At 41.4% G+C, this 19889-nt stretch overlaps 1 protein-coding gene across 1 annotated transcript in view; it reads left to right on the top strand.

The window, feature by feature from the left end:
* LOC140357937 (alpha-1,6-mannosylglycoprotein 6-beta-N-acetylglucosaminyltransferase B-like) overlaps window positions 1–19889 on the top strand; it is a 154478-nt gene that overhangs the window by 11274 nt on the left and 123315 nt on the right. The window contains exon 3 of the mRNA XM_072442524.1: window positions 16183–16330. Coding sequence (XP_072298625.1) covers window positions 16183–16330 — 148 coding nt within the window. The remainder of the gene's footprint in view (window positions 1–16182; window positions 16331–19889) is intronic.

Consider the following 19889-nt stretch of genomic DNA (forward strand, 5'->3'; position numbering starts at 1 on the left):
CTCTTTCTTTATATAAAAGCATTAGATTTTATGTTAGGAGATGGACTGGCCTGCCACATTCACCTTCAAATCATCCTCCACAGTCATTTCCCTTGCTGATTCTAAAAGGATACTGCATAAATTGTAAAAAATATTCACCAGAATAGTCAGAAAAACATGTTTTTAGGACAAAATATCGAGCCATGCCCACATGTTTTGGACATACTACCCCCAGGAGAAGCTTAATACCGGCTCCTCCGCTTCTCCTCGCTCCTGTGCAGCGGTGGAGAGATAGTGACCTCAGCCACACACGAGGACTTGAAAGAAAAAGCGAAATACAAATGCCGCCAAATACATGTTCAATGCTACACACAAGTTTATTCTGAGTTTAACACAGAGTCTTCTCTCAAATGCCACTGCTTCTATTTAAAAAAAACTTGGGTTTACGTAAAACAAACATTGCAAATCTGATTAGTCCAGACCCTGTACTCTGATCAAATTGGGATCAAGTTGTTTCAAATAGTTTGTGACACGTTTGAGATATTTTTTATTCAGGAAGTTAACTCTCTTTCAGTAAAAGAATGTGGTTTGAAGCAGAGTTTAAAGGAAGGTTTCATTTAAATGGCCCTGATGAAAAGATGGTTGTTTGTTCATTAAACTAACATCTGAAGCCATTTTTATGTGCTTACGACGGAGTATAAGGGCCAAAAAAAAAAAAGAAAATGCGCCGCACATTAATTAATGAGAAAAAAGACGTTAATTAATGAGAAAAAAGTCGAAGTCAGAAAAAAGTCGTAACTTAACGAGAATAAACTCGTAATTTAATGAGAATAAACTCAGAATTTAACAAGAATAAAGTCGTGGTTTAGGGGCCGGTGTCAATGTTCCGATTCAAAGTGACGTGAGCAGTTCACCTTCAGCCCCACGGTCAGGACGCACAAGAACGGGCTTGGATGAGTTGACAGTTTAGAACTACATAAAAGCCTGCAATAGTTGTTAAAGTGTTTCCTGGTCTTTAAAACGATGTCTTACGTGTGTTTTGATTACAAGAAAAGACACTGCAGTTTAGCAGCACCTTTCCTGTTACGCATCATCCACAAAGTATTGGATAAACGCTTTACTTTCTCCATGGTGTAGCCGTAGTGCATCATGGGCTCAAACAGCAGCCGTGCTCCAGAGCCACAGCCGCCCGGAGACAGAAGGAGCAGCCTCGCTGTTATATTCATACATTCTCTGCTCCTCTAAGTTGTTTCTCTACATGGGCACTTTATGCACAGTCACTCTTCTCACGTGCTCATTGTGTGCACTTAAGTTTTATTCCTGGTTTCTAACCTTTTTGTCATCCCTTGGACAAACTCAGTAAAACACAGAGCACAAAACAGTCATTGTGTTTGGCACAGCCAAAAAGCGCTATGCTTTCCGCACACGCCATCATCCATACATCATCCATACATTATGGCATGAGCTCCAACACACGCGAGACACCTGACATGGGGGCACTGCACCGGGGAAATGATTGTTTGTCATGTCTAAAAGGCCCGCATTATAAAGATTGACATCTATTGTGGGATTTTGTATTCACTTTTAACCAAGTCAAGTGCCATTTGAGTCCTGGCGGTGGTGTGTTTGTGTCTAATGAAGACTCCAGATAGATGCATTTGACTTCATAGCTTAATACACAGTACATACACAACAGAGCGCTGTTACTGGACTGTAGCATTATGCAACACTGAGGGGGGGAAATTGAATCGATCGCAAATCAAAAGTTTTTTAACATGAGACGATAATAAAGCCTAGTTCAGTATGTTCCCTTTGAATGTATTTGTGAAATTTAGCTCGTTTCTCAGACATAATGGAAACTCTGATGAAAGTGCGCTGCTTTGTGGGACGGAGCTCGTTCCAGTGCATGTGGAATGAGCTTAAAGTGGGTCAGGAAGTTGCAGTTTGTTTGTTTTTATGCATGGAATTATCATCCATCACAAATCCAGCAGCCTTCACATAACCCCACGGACTGTTCTATACGTGATTGCAAGAACAGCATGGAGCCTCAATGTGTGTCGCCAGCTGAATGATTAATCAGCTTTGAAATTACAATTTGAATGGTTGCAATTAGCAAACCGCAAAGGCCGCAGTTATTTAGGTGAGATTTTGTCTTCGGCTGAAAATGAAATATCCTCTCTCACACTCTACAAACATTGGTTTCTTGTATTAGTTTAGTATTTGTGTCGGTCTTCGCACAAATGTTAATGCTCTTTGATATTACTGAAACTTAATAAGATAAGATAAGATATTTCTTTATTGTCCACACATGGGGAAATTTCGTTGTTATAACGCAGTAGATACAGGGGAAAGGACAGATAACTTATAAGAAGTTTGAAAAAAACACTCTTAATAGAAGAACTATTATTAACAAAACTCTTCTCATATCTTAATAGGGAATGGAGGGAGAAGAAAATAAAATAAAATAGATAAACAAAATAAAAAGATAAATATAAGATTATAATTAAATAATAATAAAAAAAATAAAAAATAAAAAATAATAATATTAAATCTTTAGAATTCGTTTTTATTAATACATTCTTTATTGTGCGCAAAATGATGTATTACAATTGTTTAAGGCAAGGGGCTTCAACCTTTTTGCCTAATTTCACTAAAACAAGCTATAGGCATATTTGAGAATGTTCCATTGTCTGAACATTTATCTCACATGAAATACAGACAAATCTCTAGGATATTCTTCAAGTTATGTGTCTATGTATAAGCAGAGGAAAACAAAGGGGGAAACTTTGAAGAAATCTCAATTATTTTCTGTTTTCGATTTCTGTATTCTGTATTCTGACTCACATTGTACAATTTTAGTTTAGTGCAGAGACAATAAGCTCGTAAAAGACAAAAATGTTCCGCACACATTCAGCAGTGTACATTCTGAACCAAATCCACTCACACACAGCCACACATCTCATTCAACAAGGATTTACATAAGCAGAAGTATAGAGTATACATGACCTACCAGTTTAGCACTATTATTATTATTTAATATCACGACACATCATATTTGTCCTGTAAGAAAATGTATTTATTCATGAGAGTGGACAGTTACAGATTTACACACATTTTCGTAGCATGTGGTGTTGCATGTCATAAAATAAAGTGTTACATTAGGCTTATTATCAGGGGGAGAATGTTTAATTGTTAATACTGACAAGTTTGATTGTTCCAAAGCCACTTTTCCACAGAGATTGTTGAATAGTTTGTTTGACTTTTTAGTTCAGGAGGGAGGTTGTCCCATTCCTTTATTGCGTTATATGAGAAGGTTGTTTGGGTCAGTGTAGTTTTACCTTTTGGTATGACACACTGGCCCCTGGTGTTAGCAGGTCACGCCCCATTCACTGCATATGGCCCGCCCTGACCCTTCACCTCTTCCCCCTCCTCTCTCGCTCTGCCTCTGTGTTGTGGACTGAGAGAGAATACACATTTTTCTCAGGACTGCTAAACGTATAGTATTTTATGTTGAAGGTAAATGTATAATGTTGTGTGTTCGCTGCACTTTCATTCATTCACACTTTTGCATTTTAACTCCAAATAAAAATCATTTTGCAGCATGACATCAGCAGACCGAGGCTGTGAGGTTAGTTTCCCCAGAGTCTACAGCGATGCAAGTGGGTCGAATCCAAACGCTCAGACTCTGCTTTATAAATGTTGGCAGCCCCATAATGACTCACCTAAAGCTTTGGAGGCCTTTGTAATTCAATAAACTAAACCTATAGACACTTGACTTTTAGTGTTTAGCTGCGCAAAGAGGACATTTGCACTCTGATTCACAGAGATAAAAAAGCGTCTGGTGTTTAGTGCGCACGGGGCAGCCGCATCATCAACAGCCTATACACACTGTTTTAAACACATCGTAACAGCACAAATGAGGCTCCAGCGTGAACAAACTCTCACTGATCTTAGACTGTGACTGTTTTAAGCTCAAAAGTTCCTCATCTTTAGACGCCTGTGTTCACCCTGCGTCAGGCTCCTGCAGGATCGAGCTTTTATCCCAAACTCTAAAGCTCCCGCTCTGTTTGTCATTTCAAACGGGTTCTAAAAATCTAAAGCGAGCATCACTACTACTGCACAGAGCAGAAGGAGCTGGGACAGCACGGATGAGACCCTGAGAGCCTAAATATGTCTGATCCTTAACAGCATAGTGCTGTAGGAACAGTATAAAGGCCATAAAGATGTTGTACAAAGACCAAACTTTTATGAAAGAGTGCAATAGCACAAGGACATCATGGCAACGCAATATTTCATTTATTAAACATGGGAGGAGAGGCGTCCTAACTAAATAGGGTTTAGCGTTGACTGGAGGCTGTTTTTCTGCCCTCAAGGTCAACAATAGTATAAATGGGCAGACCCGTAGGCTGACCCGCACTGAGATACCCTGCGCTCAGACGCCCCTGAACTGAAACGCCCTGCCTTCAGATGCCCTGCACTGAGATGCCCTGCGCTCAGACGCCCCTGAACTGAAACGCCCTGCGCTCAGACGCCCTGCGCTCAAACGCCCTCCACTGAGACGCCCTGTGCTCAGACACCCTTTCTTTGAAGGAGCAAAGAGAGGCGCTGACACTGGAAATGGACACCAGTGATCAGCTGTATAAATAAAGACTAAGACAGCTATTTAATAAGAGTTGAATTGTTATAGTAGACTGCAAGTAAAAGCCTTTTACTGTTGGCCAATTTAGTGCATTTGGCTGAAAGCATCTAAAGTCAACCAGATTACAGGACATTATAATATATATATCTGATATGTGCAAATTTTCAAGGTTCACCACTTTTATAACAAAATCGAGGGGTGACGCCTGAAAGAAGCGCTCGGAAAGTAAAATTTGTGCAGGTCTAGACGGGGGGAAGCACTAAAGTGCCACAGGGTAATAACAGTTAAGCGCTTGATCAATACACAAAACATGCAGACTAAACCACTGCATTGCATCACTTATCCACAGCCATGTTGGAGCCATCAGACACACGCACTTTGTGAATAAAAAGTAAGATTCCCACTCCCACACAATTGTGTAATATTGTCCGTCTTTTTTCAAGCTGTCATATGCGGTTAAGAACAGCGGGAAATAAAAGTACCACATTTTTTTTTGCTTTGATATAAATTGTGTCGCTAAGTGTGCCTTCATCTCCATGAACCCTTTTCTTATGAATATTCGATAATGAGTGATTGATGGTGATCGGCTGATGGCGCAGTCCACTCCAGGACGAATGCAGTTTCAGCAGTAAATGTAGCTAGACCTAATGAAGGAATGAACAATGATTATAGTGTAGCGCTTTGAGAGGCCGACTTGTTAAAATGGTATTATTATTATTACTCAGTGGTAGCATAACTATTTTTGAAACTATTTTGTATGCACTTGCACTGTTAAAATGTTCAATTGTAGTTGACAGGGAGCATTATCTTCAGAATATATATATATATATATATATATATATATATATATATATATATATATATATATATATATATATATATATATATATATATATATATATATATATATATATATATATATATATATATATATATATATATATATATATATATATATATATGATAAGATAAGATAAGACTTTATTTGTCCCGCAATGGGGAAATTCAGTGTTGCAACACAAAGTAGGTACAGACTCTTAATAGAAAAGCTCTTAAAACATTATATTAAAAAAAACGTTTATACTCTCAATAAAAAGTAGAAAATAATAATAACAATAGTAACACTCTTATTTACAGCTGTTATATGGACAGAGAATATTGCACCAAACAGTATTGCACATGAATATGAAGATGAATGACACATGTTCACATTTATATTGTCTATGGGAGTTTTTGTTTATAAGAGATCTTCTACTGAGAGTGTTTGTTTTTCAAACTTCCTAAAAGTGATCTGTTCTTTTCTTCTGTATCTACCTCTGTATCTACCTGCGTTGCATCAATGAAATTTCCCCATGTGGGACAATAAAGGATTATCTTATCTTATACGCTTACTGATTACAATCATTGGTTCATGCCAGCCATGTGACTTATACTGTACCTGTGACCATATTGGATCTAGTTTTTATGTAAATAATTGTAAACTCATAAGAAAATCTGCCTGTCCTATTCTTGACAGTTGAACTCAATTTAAGTGGTGATCAATAGGCTAATTCTTGAAAAATAGGAGGTCATTGAATCCATGCAAAACATATATGTTCTTGGCAAGTGTCAGTATGATACATTTGGAGAAGAACGCTTTACATCAAGGGTAAAACTCATCAATGCAACTATTACTCGTAACAAGCTATGTCTATTCAGCAAACCAACTCTGAACAAAAGTAAAACTCAAGACAAGATGTGTGAACTCAAGAATGACCGTGCTCTCTTTTCCCAACTTTATATTGCAAGTCAACGAAGAGAAGGAGATCTCAATGAATTCTTTCACCATGAAAACCAACCAAGCCTGCCATCACTTTCAGTAGGAGGTCAAATGAAGCAAGCAGACAAATACCCCTTACTCGACTGTCTAGAAGACGACATTGTGCTACCAGATGATGTGCCACAAGTTCAGGCAAAAGTATATGACCTGCTGTGGTTCACCTTCTACCTTGAGGAACCGCTGTTACGATTGATGACCATGCAAACCAAGTCTTCATTCCATATATAAAACATGAATTGAGGAATATCACCAGAATAGATCTGGTCTGGGATGTCTACTTGCAAGACAGTCTGAAATCCAAGACGTGTGAAGATAGGGGTGTAGGAACTCAATGTCGTGGAGTTTTCTGAGAAACAATGATAACAAACAGGAGCTCTCCCGATACCAAGCTGAACAAAGTGTCAGTTTCGATATAGCTGAAGGCAAGCTCGTGTATAGCACCATAGATGACAAAGTGTTGTGTTCCTCCAAAGAAGGTAATGCAAAGCCGCTTGGACCCTGCAGACACAAGGGAGCAGGTAGCAGAATCTTCGTCCATGTGAATGATGTGTCTAAAAAGGGACACAACAATGTTCTAATGCGGACAGTTGATACAGATGTAGTTGTGATAGCTGTTGCAACCTCTGGTGGGCCTTTGGGACAGGGAAGAAATTCAGATACATTCCTATCCATCAGATTACTGCAAAATTGGGACAGCAGAAGACAGAAGCATTGACATTTTTTCATGCCTTCACAGGATGTGACACAGTGTCCTACTTTGTCAACCATGGTAAGAAATCTGCTTGGGAGACTTGGAAGGCATATGCAGTTTTCCATACATTGTCAAGAGAACCGCTGAGTCTTCGAGATGACATCATGAGAGTGATAGAACGTTTTGTGATTGTTTTGAGATATAGCACACATCCCACCTACATCTGCAGCTTTTAAGGAACATACAAAGAGAGCATCTTACCAGGCTGGTCATATTTGGGGGAAGGCTTTGGATGTAGTGCTTGGCGACCCTGACCTACGAGACTGGGGATGGAAGAGAGAAAACAATGGGTGGACTCCAGTGTGGACTTCATTGAGTGAGGAATCTAAAGCTTGCTGTGAACTTCTCTGCTGTCACTGCAAGGTTACTTGTAATGGTAACTGCAAATGCTACAAAGCAAACCTCCAGTGTACCTCACTTTGTGACTGTGATGGACATTGTTACCAAGACTAATGATGATGTACTAGAGAAAAACAATGAACATTCAAAGATGGACACTTTCATGAACATTTGAATATATAGCAATTTGAAGCTACATTTTGTTGAAGGGACACTGAAAATGCTAAACTGTTTACAGTTTGAAACTTAATTGATGGTGGCCATCTTGGATTTCAATATGGCTCCATTCTGCAGTCTAGGTCACTCTTTATAGGCTTCAGCACTTGTAGCTTATCGATAAACATTGTTAGAATGCTAATTTGTCATGGATAATTATTCTTATGCAATGCAATGTGTTTAATATTGCATTTTTCAAAAACCAAGACGGCCGCCACCAGGGGCGTTTTAAGGATGGGTCCTAATGGAAAAATGATTCACTCTCTACATCTACCATGTCATTCATGTCTAGAAATGTTCATGATTTCCCCAAATAGTGAACATTTTCTTCAGATTTTAGTCTTAACTGCTGGACTATTTATACAACGCCAATTCACATCGTGCAAATGTACAGCTTGTATTTAGAAACACAAATTTGGCTTTGTTGCAGTGAGTTTTGCATAGAATGCTAATCGATGATTAGCATTTGATTAGCAGGCTCAAACAAATCTTCTAACAGCTGAAACATGGCTTGTTGTAGTAAAACATTCTGTATGTATGGTAATGATGCTGCACTAAAGGTTTTAGTCTTTAGTTCTTTCATTTATAAGCATTTGTGCCCCTAAGTCCTCGTAAAGCCATGGTAATTTGGTTTGATTGATCCAGAATGACAATGAATGGCTCTGATGGCCCTGAGCGATGTTTTTGCCAGAAAACATTTGCAATTATAAAAAAAAAAAAACCTTCAGATTAATTGCACAAAAAATAAACATATATTGACTTATTGTAGCAGTGAAACTCATTTGCCACAATCCAATATTGCCCCTAACATGCTAACACTCTGCACCACAAATCACGTCATCAACAGCCAAAGTGACTTATTAGCAAACCCATTTGTTGTATGTCTTCTACCAAGTGTTCCGTGTCCCTCGCACATGCAGCTAGCCTGTGCAAACTGGCATCCAATTTGTGTTTGGTCACTATCGATCGGACAGTGGCAGTTTAGAAATGGAAGTCATTATGGGAAATTAGCCGCGGTTAAATCCAGCCCATTATTAAGCAGCAGGTGAGGGATAGCGGCGGTGCACTTAGACACCACAGTCAGCATGTTAGCAAAACACATTAGCTAGCCAACAAATCCCGGGAGGCAAACGTAAAGCTAGCTGATGAGGAGTTGATTGTGGACCTATATGAAAGTCTAAAAATGGTGTGTGTAGGAGGCGTTAGCGCTGGGTAACGGTGATGTATGGATGGTAGTGGGTTAGTAGGACTGAGAAGATGCCCCCAGGCTTTGTTTAGATTTACTGTGGATGAGCACTGCAAGCATAAGGGAAAGAAAATGCGCCTAGAATCATTTATAGATTTTATTACACGGTTACATTTTTTGTTTGTTTGGTCTCAGAAGGGTTTTACTACTACCCGTTTGTCGAGATGTTATTGAGTTGCATCGAATGTTTGGCTTCATCCTCACATTTCCCCATGGACGCAAGCAAGTGATAATTACAAAAAAACACATTGATACAAAGCATTAACATCTCCATGGAGACAAGCTAGTGTCCACCAGAAAAGTTACGTTGTGCACCTTTTAAATTTGAAGTGAAACGTGTTCGATATTCATGTTAGTAGACTTGTTAAATCCTTAATAAGTAAGTAATATTTGTATTTATTAGAAGTGTAGCTACTCAAGTAAAGTCCTGTATTAGACCTGGTTTAGTCCTGTTTAGTCTTGGTTTAATCCTAGCTAAAACCAGTTGTAGATGTGGTGTAGTCCAAGTTTAAACCTGTTTAAGACTTTATGTGCATTGGTTCTGGTCCTGGCTAAATCCTTTGAGATACGGTTTTCAATCTAGATTTTGAGCTTGTTAAATCTATGTTTAGCCCTGTTTTAGTCTGTTTTATTGGGCATGATTGACGGGCGGATTAACCAATCAGAGAGCTGTACTGTCTGTGTCTTAACAAACATGGCGGCTTATGAGTTAAAAAGAATAAAAGAACACAGGCTTGAGAAAAAACACCACAGATTTATGCATAATCAGCAAGTGTGAACTCTATCACTCTGAGGTAAAATAAGTTATTGATTTTGCTCTGAACAATATGATTTGGAAGGCAATGTCTTACACGCTTCTGTCAAGTGCTACAAATTAGAAGCTGTGGTTGATCGATTAAAGTTAGGAGAGCATTTTTGACGCCCTTTACGGTCTATTTTCAGGTGTAATGATCAGAATAAAGCAGGGGCTGTATCTTGCATAATTCTGGTTTAGTCCTGGCTAAATCTTGTCCCCACATTCACAGTAATCATACTAGAAAAATACTGACATCCAGGTAGTGAGTTGAACACAATAACGTTTGGTCCAATGCAGATATATCGTAAAAGCTTCTTTTTGGGCTAAAATGAGACAGTTGAGTGCTTTCTGCATCTAAATCTTTTGAAAAATAAATAAAATTAAAGCTGCGCGCAGCGATAAAGGCCCCCGCCGCCCTTGCGACCGCGGGGTGCGAGCCACAGCCAATAGCACACCTCTAATGCCCCCCGCCTACATCACCCCTCCCCCACAAACAACACCAACTTTATACTGCTTCATTCAACATTTTCACAACCGCACAGTTCCAGATAGAGTTATGTCCCCATTAGCTTTCTATGTTCAGTGTGATGTGGAGATTAAGTGAGCCATTTTTTGTATTGTCAATGCCAAAGTAAATGTTTTCATCCCATTCAAAATGCAAGATGCCTGTAAACCAAAATGCATTTAAGTTGATGGCAGTGTTTGTCAAGTTGCCACGGTAACATGCTTGCAGCTAGAGTTGTGATGTTATTGGCCTTTTTGTTTAAAATGGCAAGAAATTAAGATAAATTTGTTTTCTTAAGTTCGGCAGCAGGACCACACCCCTTTCATGCCCCTCCTGCGGCTAAACTATTAGCAAACTATTTGCTACTTTAACTACTTTTACTACTTTTTTAATACTTTAAACTATTTAACTACTATAATAGTTTACTACTATAAACTATTTGTCTACAGCAAATAAATTGTCTTTTATGAATATATTTAAAAATCAAATTTGGAGAGGGCGCTAGAGAGCCATTTTATCAGCTAGCCACGACATTTGTCTATCATTGCGTTCAGGTTGGAAATCCTCACAAACGCTACATAAAAATTTTCTCCCCAAAAAATGTTTTTAGAAACGTAGAATTTTTGAAAATTTTCCAAAAATTGCGATTTTGTTTAAAATTCACGATGACCATCCCCAAAGCCGGATCAGATTCACATTCATAACATTTCATGTCTCATAGTTTTGTGTCTAGTGGCCAGCTGTAGGAGGAGATGCCAAAACGACGAGATTTACTTTAGTCCGACTTCCTGTATGACTTAGGGCGGGGTCATAATATCATTTTTTACATGTCCTCCCATGAACTATTTTTTGGAGTGAGCGTCATATTTTTACTGCGTCAGGCTCCCCATCGGCCCCATGTTAATTGATTTTTGAGGTGGCACTACTGAGCCGTCTTTCAATATTTTTGAATTTGATTTTTGTTTTTTGAGTCAGTTCTAAGTTTCTGACTCCCAAGATGTCAGAGTTTTGTCAGATCTGGGATTCCTTTTTGAATTCTACTATGGGAGGACAAGCCCCTACATGGGAATGACCACTGGAACATAACTGAAGTGGATGATATCACAAAATCCTACCAATGGCTGGAAAGCGCCGGTCTGAAGGTCAGCACAGAGGCCCTGATCATGGCAGCATAGGAGCAGGCCCTGAACACCAGATCAATAGAGACCCAGATCTACCTCACCAGACAAGACCCGAGGTGTAGGCTGTGCAAAGGGGGCCCCAAGACAATCCCGCCAGTGGAGGTCTATTACATCACTTATAATGTACATTAACCCATAGATGTCTCTTCTGCTGTGGCCCATCCAGAACCAGAAGAGCAGGTTCACAAACATAGGAACTTGTCCTGGTGATTCGATGCAACACAAAACAATAAAACAATGATCAATTAATAATTCATAACAACAATATTAAGCTACCAGATAAAAAAAATAAGAGTAAAAATAAAGATAAAAAATAGGCTTAATATGTACACAAATTTACAGTTGTACAGATACATATGTAGTGCACAAAGTGAACTGTGCAGTGATGGTTAAAGTGTCAGTGTTTAGGAAGTGTTCATGAGTCCAACAGCAGAGGGAAAGAAACTGTTCTTGTGGCGGGAGGTTCTGGTCCGGACGGACCGTAGCCTCCTGCCTGAGGGGCGTGGCCTCCTGCCTGAGGGGAGTGGCCTCCTGCCTGAGGGGAGTGGCTCAAATAGTCCATGTCCAGGGTGTCCCCAGTTAAATCCTGAAAAAAAGTATCCTTATTGTTACTCCTGATAATGTGAACAGCGTCCTTAAGGCAGTGGAATATGTTGGTTCCCTAATATCAAATGTCATTGTGTAAATCCCCCGTAACAAAAGAATCTTGTTCATCTAGCACACACAAGAGGCACCCTAATGTCTATAAATATCCACATTTCTGCCCCTGTGTGAAAAAAACGCCTCCATGTATGATCCCTGCCACAAGAAGACACAGATTTGTTGTTCTTCTGTATCTACCTCTATCTTCCTGCGTTGCACCAATGAAATTTCCCCATGTGGGACAATAAAGGAATATCTTATCTTATCTTATCTTATCTTAGATTTCATAAACCAACTCCCAGTCAAAATGTAAGAAGACATTCACTTTAATTGATCATTTGTAAGATGCATCTGTAGCTTATTCCTTCATTTTGTACTGCAAATACATCATTTTCAGCTTTCAGATTGAAGTTTTGGTGAACTGCTGCATCCATAAAACCGACTACACAAATTCACAACCTACCTTTGCGTTCTTTAATTCAGATTTTGACAGTTCAATCTTCAAACCAACAACTCCTTTTTATCCTCAGTGTTGTGTCTACTCTGTCACGAGCATAATTCAACGGCGTCTTCTTGTTCCTCTCACGTTTTGCTTTAAATTCGTCATATTTGTATCCGTCTTTGTTCTTGTTTTGCCTTTGTCATTCCGAACCGCATCGCACTGTACTGCGCGCTTGTCTTTGATTTCAATTAAAATAAAAAGCGCGTAAAAACCCGGCAAGTAACTGCTTTTCTGTGATTCTCCAAAAAAACAGGTTGCTGCTGATGTGCATGAGTTTGCCTGTTCTTCCATTTTAGGGTGGGATGTCAGGTATTTACATGTATAGGAATCATATTTGACCTGTACGTGTACTGTTCCTCATGACCTTTATCCAGCATAAGCAGTTGGCAAAGATTGTTGATTAACAGCCAGTTGAGACGGACACGACGAGCTTCAACCGTGTCTGAAAATGACTCAAAAAGATGGTGTAAAGACGGTTAAAATAACATTTCAAAAAGAAAATGCTAAAAAGATAATAACAGTGACTGAAATATATATGAAGGCACATACATCTGGAATAATATCTAAAGTATATAAAAGTGTTAACAATTTGGACAACCACTCATTTTGGATTAAATGAAAAAGAGAGGGACCTTTTGTTTTGACAGACAAAGAATGGGAAAATATATCAATGGATGAGTCTGTGTCCGTGCTTTTTCAGTTCACATATTCGTATCTTCGGTTTATGTCCCTGCTCGCTGGTGAAGATGGGGGCTTTTTGTAGTATTCAACATGCTCCTCCGTAGAATTGAATTTGTGCTGTCCAAAGCAGTAAAGGCTTTGTTTAAGCTGCGCTTTGAAAAAGGCCAGTAAATACACTGAATCGACCACTGTATCGATTATACACTGTATGACTTTTTGGCAACCCTAGTTAGCACACAATGTTGAGGAGTTTGGACTGGTTGTGCTGGAGGGCGAGGAGCCAGTGGAGGTCTATTACATCACTTATAATGTACATTTAACCCTTAGATGTCACTTCTGCTGTGGCCCTTCCAGAACCGGAAAAGCAGGTGTGACATAGATATGGAGACATGTACTTAGAAACACCCCAGAGCTGACAGTGACATGAAAACAAAATCTTCCCTCGAGACATTTCAGACTTTTTAGCTTCAGTATTTGTGTGAGCATACTTGTCACGGAAGCTCACATTCTTCTGACTAAAAGTCTCTGGGTTTAATTCGACAGGCCAATAATGTTTCATGTATATGCGAGGCAACTAAAAGTCATATTTTTGTTGCAATACATTGAGTTCTAGAGTTTAGTCTCTCACAGAAATGGTCAATGAAAGGATTGTGAAAATACCTTTGGTTCAGTGTAATGGGGAAATCTGGATCCAACTAATAACTAATAATAATTCCTCCATTTGTAAGACATGTGAAAGTATTTTTAATTGTCATGTTGTCTCCATAATCCTGCATGTGGCTCATTCACTGTACAAAGATTAAACTGATCCTGGCTGCTCATTATTGGATCAAAATGACAAGATTCTGTGACAGAACTTGTCTTTTAACTGTCAAAATGCTGATAGTTTGACCTGGTTTACGTGTAATATCTCTGTGTTTACTGATTTGTTTTTGCATTATTTTGTCAGACGGTGTTACTTTGGTGACGTTTTAAATTGTTTCAAATGTGTATGTGTTTTATCTTCTTTGCATTGTTTTGCTTTTACATATTTTTATGAATGAGAATGAACGCCTCTTAGCTTTAGATCCAGGACAACCCTACCCGAAGGGGTATCAGTTTCAAATTCATAACATTTCATTGCTCATGCGTTTTGTGTCTTTTGGCCAAATTTGAAGTGTAAACTGTAGGAGTAAACTGTAGTAAACTATAGGAGAAGATGTAAAAAGTACGACGAGGTGCACTTTAGTCAGCGCCATGTTTGATCCAATATGGTCGACTTCCTGTATGACTTAGGGCGGGGTCATAATGTAATTTTCCCATAAATTATTTTTTGGAGTGAGCGTCATATTTTTACTGCAGCTTTTTTTGGCGTCGGGCTCCCATTGGCCCCATGTTAATTGATATAGGTGGCGCTACTGAGCCGTCTTTCAATATTTTTTCACAGAACTTTCCCTCAAAATTAGAACTCACAGAGTTCTAATTTCCGATACCACTCACTAGCATATCCATCCTTGTTTACTACTTTATTTCTGCGATTTTCCTGTTTTCGTTACAATTTTAATAAGTCACTCACCGGGACGTGACAAGTTTGTTGTTAGCATGCTAGCTGGCCTCTGAAAGATTTGAAATGCACTTAAAAACTAAACTAACTTTGTACTAAGATTAGCTTCGTCACACGCTGACTAAACGTATCTCATTCTAATAAGTAGCATTCTGCGGTAAACCCCGAAACACTGCTGCGAATCAGAGCTGAAATTGATCTGTTCTTTCTTTGTGGAAAAGACACGTTGTTGCCTCAGTCTTGAATTATTCAAAAGGAGACATCGCTGGTGAAGTTGGATTGTAGAAAACTGCCTGCTTGACACGACTCGATACTGCACAACATTTTTGAGAAAAGAAAAAAAAAAGAAAAAGTGCCTGCCATTCACAAGCCCGATTCTCCTTGCTATTCTTCTCTCTTTTCAAAGCCCACTCCACAAAATCACTTTACCCACATCCGGAGCATCGCGTGTTGGTGACATTTCTTTTCCGACCAACCTTTTTTGAAATGTATTTAGTGATATATATAATAGAGTTTCCCCCGAGGAAAGTGGCTTTTCTTGTGGCTGCAGCTGATGAAAGAACCTTTGGCGGGTGAAGACAAGGCCGCACACTCTGCACTTTCTGTAAATCTAACGCAATTGATGTGAGAATGGAGAGCGGTGCGATGTTGTTCTCACCGTAGAATCCAGTTTAAAGTCCAAAAATCAAATTGAAATTGAACAGCTAATTGTGTTTTGAAGTTGCAATAGTTCAATATGCGCGAGGTAATTGCTGCTGTACTGAGGTGTAGGCCTATACCTTTTGCCTTTGAACTGTTCTTTAAAAAAAACAAAAACTTAAATATTACTGCACCACTATGTAACTTTTCTGGTGGATTGTCCAATTGTTTTTGCCTGGAATTTAATGATTAAGCTTTTCTATCTTTCAACTAACAGGTGTTTTTGTTGTTTTATTGCTGTGGGCTTGCCTTGCCACTGATCTGACTTGTAACTTATAGATATGAGATTGAAAAGTGAAATGCCATACTAACTAAAAGTCATAGCTCCATATTTTAGGTCAATAATCTTAATGTACAGTATTCAGACATTCTTATTGCAATGCATCAGAAAAAACACTGTTAAATGAATCTAAAAAGTCCAGAAATGTCACATTATAACGGCATTACATGTTTTTTATGAGTTACATAGTGCCCCTTTAAGAAAATAAATACATTTCAGCACGTCTTATATTCATTTTTCTTGCAGTAAATATATCCGAGGTGTTTTGTCACGGCCGTTTTAGTTTTCACATCGTACATTGCACTCTATACTCGCTCTCTATACGCCGTAATGATTTTTACGCCGGTTGTGTACTTTCCTTCAGATCTGGCGGGGCAGGAGTCTCGGGAAGGTCTGAGGAAGATCTCCGACATGCTGGAGGTCATCCTGAAGCGCATGGACGTTCTGACCCGGCTCGGTAACACCACCGACACCACCCACAGGCTGCGGGAACTCAGCTCGGCCCTGGAGAGGTGAAGCCGCGCCTCCATCACACACTCGCAGTCTTACACACACAATTTGAGCGAAGAGTTGGGGTCTTATACGGGGCAGTGTGAGACCACCGCAATTCTGACAAAGTGTTGCGATATATATGTTTAAAAAGTTGTATTTTGTTGTAAATAACTCCAGGAGCATTCACTTAGAGAGGACTGAAATATGAACAAACAAACTGATGCAAGAATCCCTTGATTTTAATAGAATGCTTTTAGAGATTTTAGCCAGCACTGGGACAGCCCAATATAATATATGGCATTTCACTTTAAATATCTTTAGCTTGTGTGATAAAATACACCATTTTACATTTTAAAGCATTCATTCTTGACCCTCTGCATGATTCATAAACTAACCCACTTAATTTGACATTGATTTACATTGAGTTGGTGGTAAATTCTTTCATTTGCAAAATTCTCTCATTATTCTTAATCTACCAGTCAGTTTAGACTTTGTCCACTGAGCAATTTTAATTTGGCAATGATTTAAAAAGGTATTGGAAATACTCGAGCGTCGTTTTAGTAATCAGCCTAAAAAACATGATCTTTAATGCCAAAACTGCAGATCAAACTGCAAAGGAGAAAGCTTCTATGTACTGCTGCTCCTGTCTCCTCCTCTGCTCCTGTCTCCTCCTCTGCTCCTGTCTCCTCCTCTGCTCCTGTCTCCTCCTCTGCTCCTGTCTCCTCCTCTGCTCCTGTCTCCTCCTCTGCTCCTGTCTCCTTTTCTGCTCCTGTCTGCTCCCCTGCTCCTGTCTGCTCCCCTGCTCCTGTCTCCTCCTCTGCTCCTGTCTCCTCCTCTGCTCATGTCTCTTCTCTGCTCCTCTACTCCTGTCTGCTCCTCTGCTCCTGTCTGCTCCTGTCTCCATCTCTGCTCATGTCTCCTTCTCTGCTCCTGTCTCCTTCTCTGCTCCTGTCTGCTTCTCTGCTCCTGTCTCCTCCTCTGCTCCTGTCTCCTCCTCTGCTCCTGTCTCCTTTTCTGCTCCTGTCTCCTCCTCTGCTCCAGTCTCCTTCTCTGCTCCTGTCTCCTTTTCTGCTCCTGTCTCCTTTTCTGCTCCTGTCTCCTCCTCTGCTCCTGTCTCCTTTTCTGCTCCTGTCTCCTCCTCTGCTCCAGTCTCCTTATCTTCTCCTGTCTCTTCTCTGCTCCTGTCTGCTCCTGTCTCCATCTCTGCTCCTGTCTCCTTCTCTAATCCTGTCTCCTCCTCTGCTCCTGTCTCCTTCTCTAATCCTGTCTCCTCCTCTGCTCCTGTCTGCTTCTCTGCTCCTGTCTCCTCCTCTGCTCCTGTCTCCTCCTCTGCTCCTGTCTCCTTTTCTGCTCCTGTCTCCTCCTCTGCTCCTGTCTCCTTCTCTGCTCCTGTCTCCTTTTCTGCTCCTGTCTCCTCCTCTGCTCCTGTCTCCTTATCTTCTCCTGTCTCTTCTCTGCTCCTGTCTCCTTTTCTGCTCCTGTCTCCTTCTCTGCTCCTGTCTCCTTCTCTTCTCCTGTCTCTTCTCTGCTCCTGTCTCCTCCTCTGCTCCTGTCTCCTCCTCTGCTCCTGTCTCCTCCTCTGCTCCTGTCTGCTCCTCTGCTCCTGTCTCCTCCTCTGCTCCTATCTGCTCCTGTCTCCATCTCTGCTCCTGTCTCCTTCTCTGCTCCTGTCTCCTCCTCTGCTCCTGTCTGCTCCTGTCTCCTTCTCTGCCCCTGTCTCCTCCTCTGCTCCTGTCTCCTTTTCTGCTCCTGTCTCCTTTTCTGCTCCTGTCTCCTCCTCTGCTCCTGTCTCCTTCTCTGCTCCTGTCTCTTCTCTGCTCCTGTCTCCCTCTCTGCTCCTGTCTCCACCTCTGCTCCTGTCTGCTCCTGTCTCCCCCTCTGCTCCTGTCTCTTCTCTGCTCCTGTCTCCTTCTCTGCTCCTGTCTCCTCCTCTGCTCCTGTCTCTTCTCTGCTCCTGTCTCCTCCTCTGCTCTTGTCCCCTCCTCTGCTCCTGTCTCCTCCTCTGCTCCTGTCTCCTCCTCTGCTCCAGTCTCCTCCTCTGCTCCTGTCTGCTCCTCTGCTCCTGTCTCCTCCTCTGCTCCTGTCTCCTTCTCTGCTCCTGTCTCCTCTGCTCCTGTCTCCTCCTCTGCACCTGTCTGCTCCTCTGCTCCTGTCTCCTCCTCTGCTCCTGTCTCCTCCTCTGCTCCTGTCTCCTCATCTGCTCCTGTCTGCTCCTCTGCTCCTGTCTCCTCCTCTGCTCCTGTCTGCTCCTCTGCTCCTGTCTCTTCTCTGCTCCTGTCTCCCTCTCTGCTCATGTCTCCTTCTTTGCTCCTGTCTCCTCCTCTGCTCCTGTCTGCTCCTCTGCTCCTGTCTCCTCCTCTGCTCCTGTCTGCTCCTGTCTCCTTCTCTGCCCCTGTCTCCTCCTCTGCTCCTGTCTCCTCCTCTGCTCCTGTCTCCTTCTCTGCTCCTGTCTCTTCTCTGCGCCTGTCTCCCCCTCTGCTCCTGTCCCCTCCTCTGCTCCTGTCTCCTTTTCTGCTCCTGTCTCCTTTTCTGCTCCTGTCTTCTCCTCTGCTCCTGTCTCCTTCTCTGCTCCTGTCTCCTTCTCTGCTCCTGTCTCTTCTCTGCGCCTGTCTCCCCCTCTGCTCCTGTCCCCTTCTCTGCTCCTGTCTCCTTTTCTGCTCCTGTCTCCTCCTCTGCTCCTGTCTCCTTCTCTGCTCCTGTCTCTTCTCTGCTCCTGTCTCCCTCTCTGCTCCTGTCTCCACCTCTGCTCCTGTCTGCTCCTGTCTCCCCCTCTGCTCCTGTCTCTTCTCTGCTCCTGTCTCCTTCTCTGCTCCTGTCTCCTCCTCTGCTCCTGTCTCTTCTCTGCTCCTGTCTCCTTCTCTGCTCCTGTCTCCTCCTCTGCTCCTGTCTCCTCCTCTGCTCCTGTCTCCTCCTCTGCTCCTGTCTCCTCCTCTGCTCCTGTCTCCTCCTCTGCTCCTGTCTCCCTCTCTGCTCCTGTCTCCTTCTCTGCTCCTGTCTCCTTCTCTGCTCCTGTCTCCTTCTCTGCTCCTATCTCCTTCTCTGCTCCTGTCTCCTTTTCTGCTCCTATCTCCTCCTCTGCTCCTGTGTCCCTCTCTGCTCCTGTCTCCTTATTTGCTCCTGTCTCCTCCTCTGCTCCTGTCTCTTCTCTGCTCCTGTCTCCTTCTCTGCTCCTGTCTCCTCTTCTGCTCCTGTCTCCCTCTCTGCTCCTGTCTCCCTCTCTGCTCCTGTCTCTTCCCTGCTCCTGTCTGTATGTATATCATTGTTATTAGCTTTAGGTTACTTCTCATTAGATTTAGTCCAAACCTACTGTCCCAAGATGGCGTCCACACCAGCTGCTCTGGCTTTACTCGCTCACTCAGAAAGCCCATGTGAAATACTGCGTGGGCGGCACATTAAACTATATTTTATTGCTCGTTCTGTAAGTGAGGAGCGAGCACGGCTCAAGGGGGTTATGAAGTTAATGGCGCTCTAAAATATCAATTAGTTTGGTTCATAATGAGCTCAAATGAACACTTCACCAGTTTTTAAATAATAATTGACTTTGGTAATGAAATCTCAGGATGTCTCTTGGCTACACTG

The sequence above is a fragment of the Eucyclogobius newberryi genome, unplaced genomic scaffold (assembly GCF_026437365.1).
Source record: "Eucyclogobius newberryi isolate DKJ021-1_F unplaced genomic scaffold, fEucNew1.0.hap1 SCAF_13, whole genome shotgun sequence".
In the NCBI taxonomy this organism is placed as follows: Eukaryota; Metazoa; Chordata; class Actinopteri; order Gobiiformes; family Gobiidae; genus Eucyclogobius; species Eucyclogobius newberryi.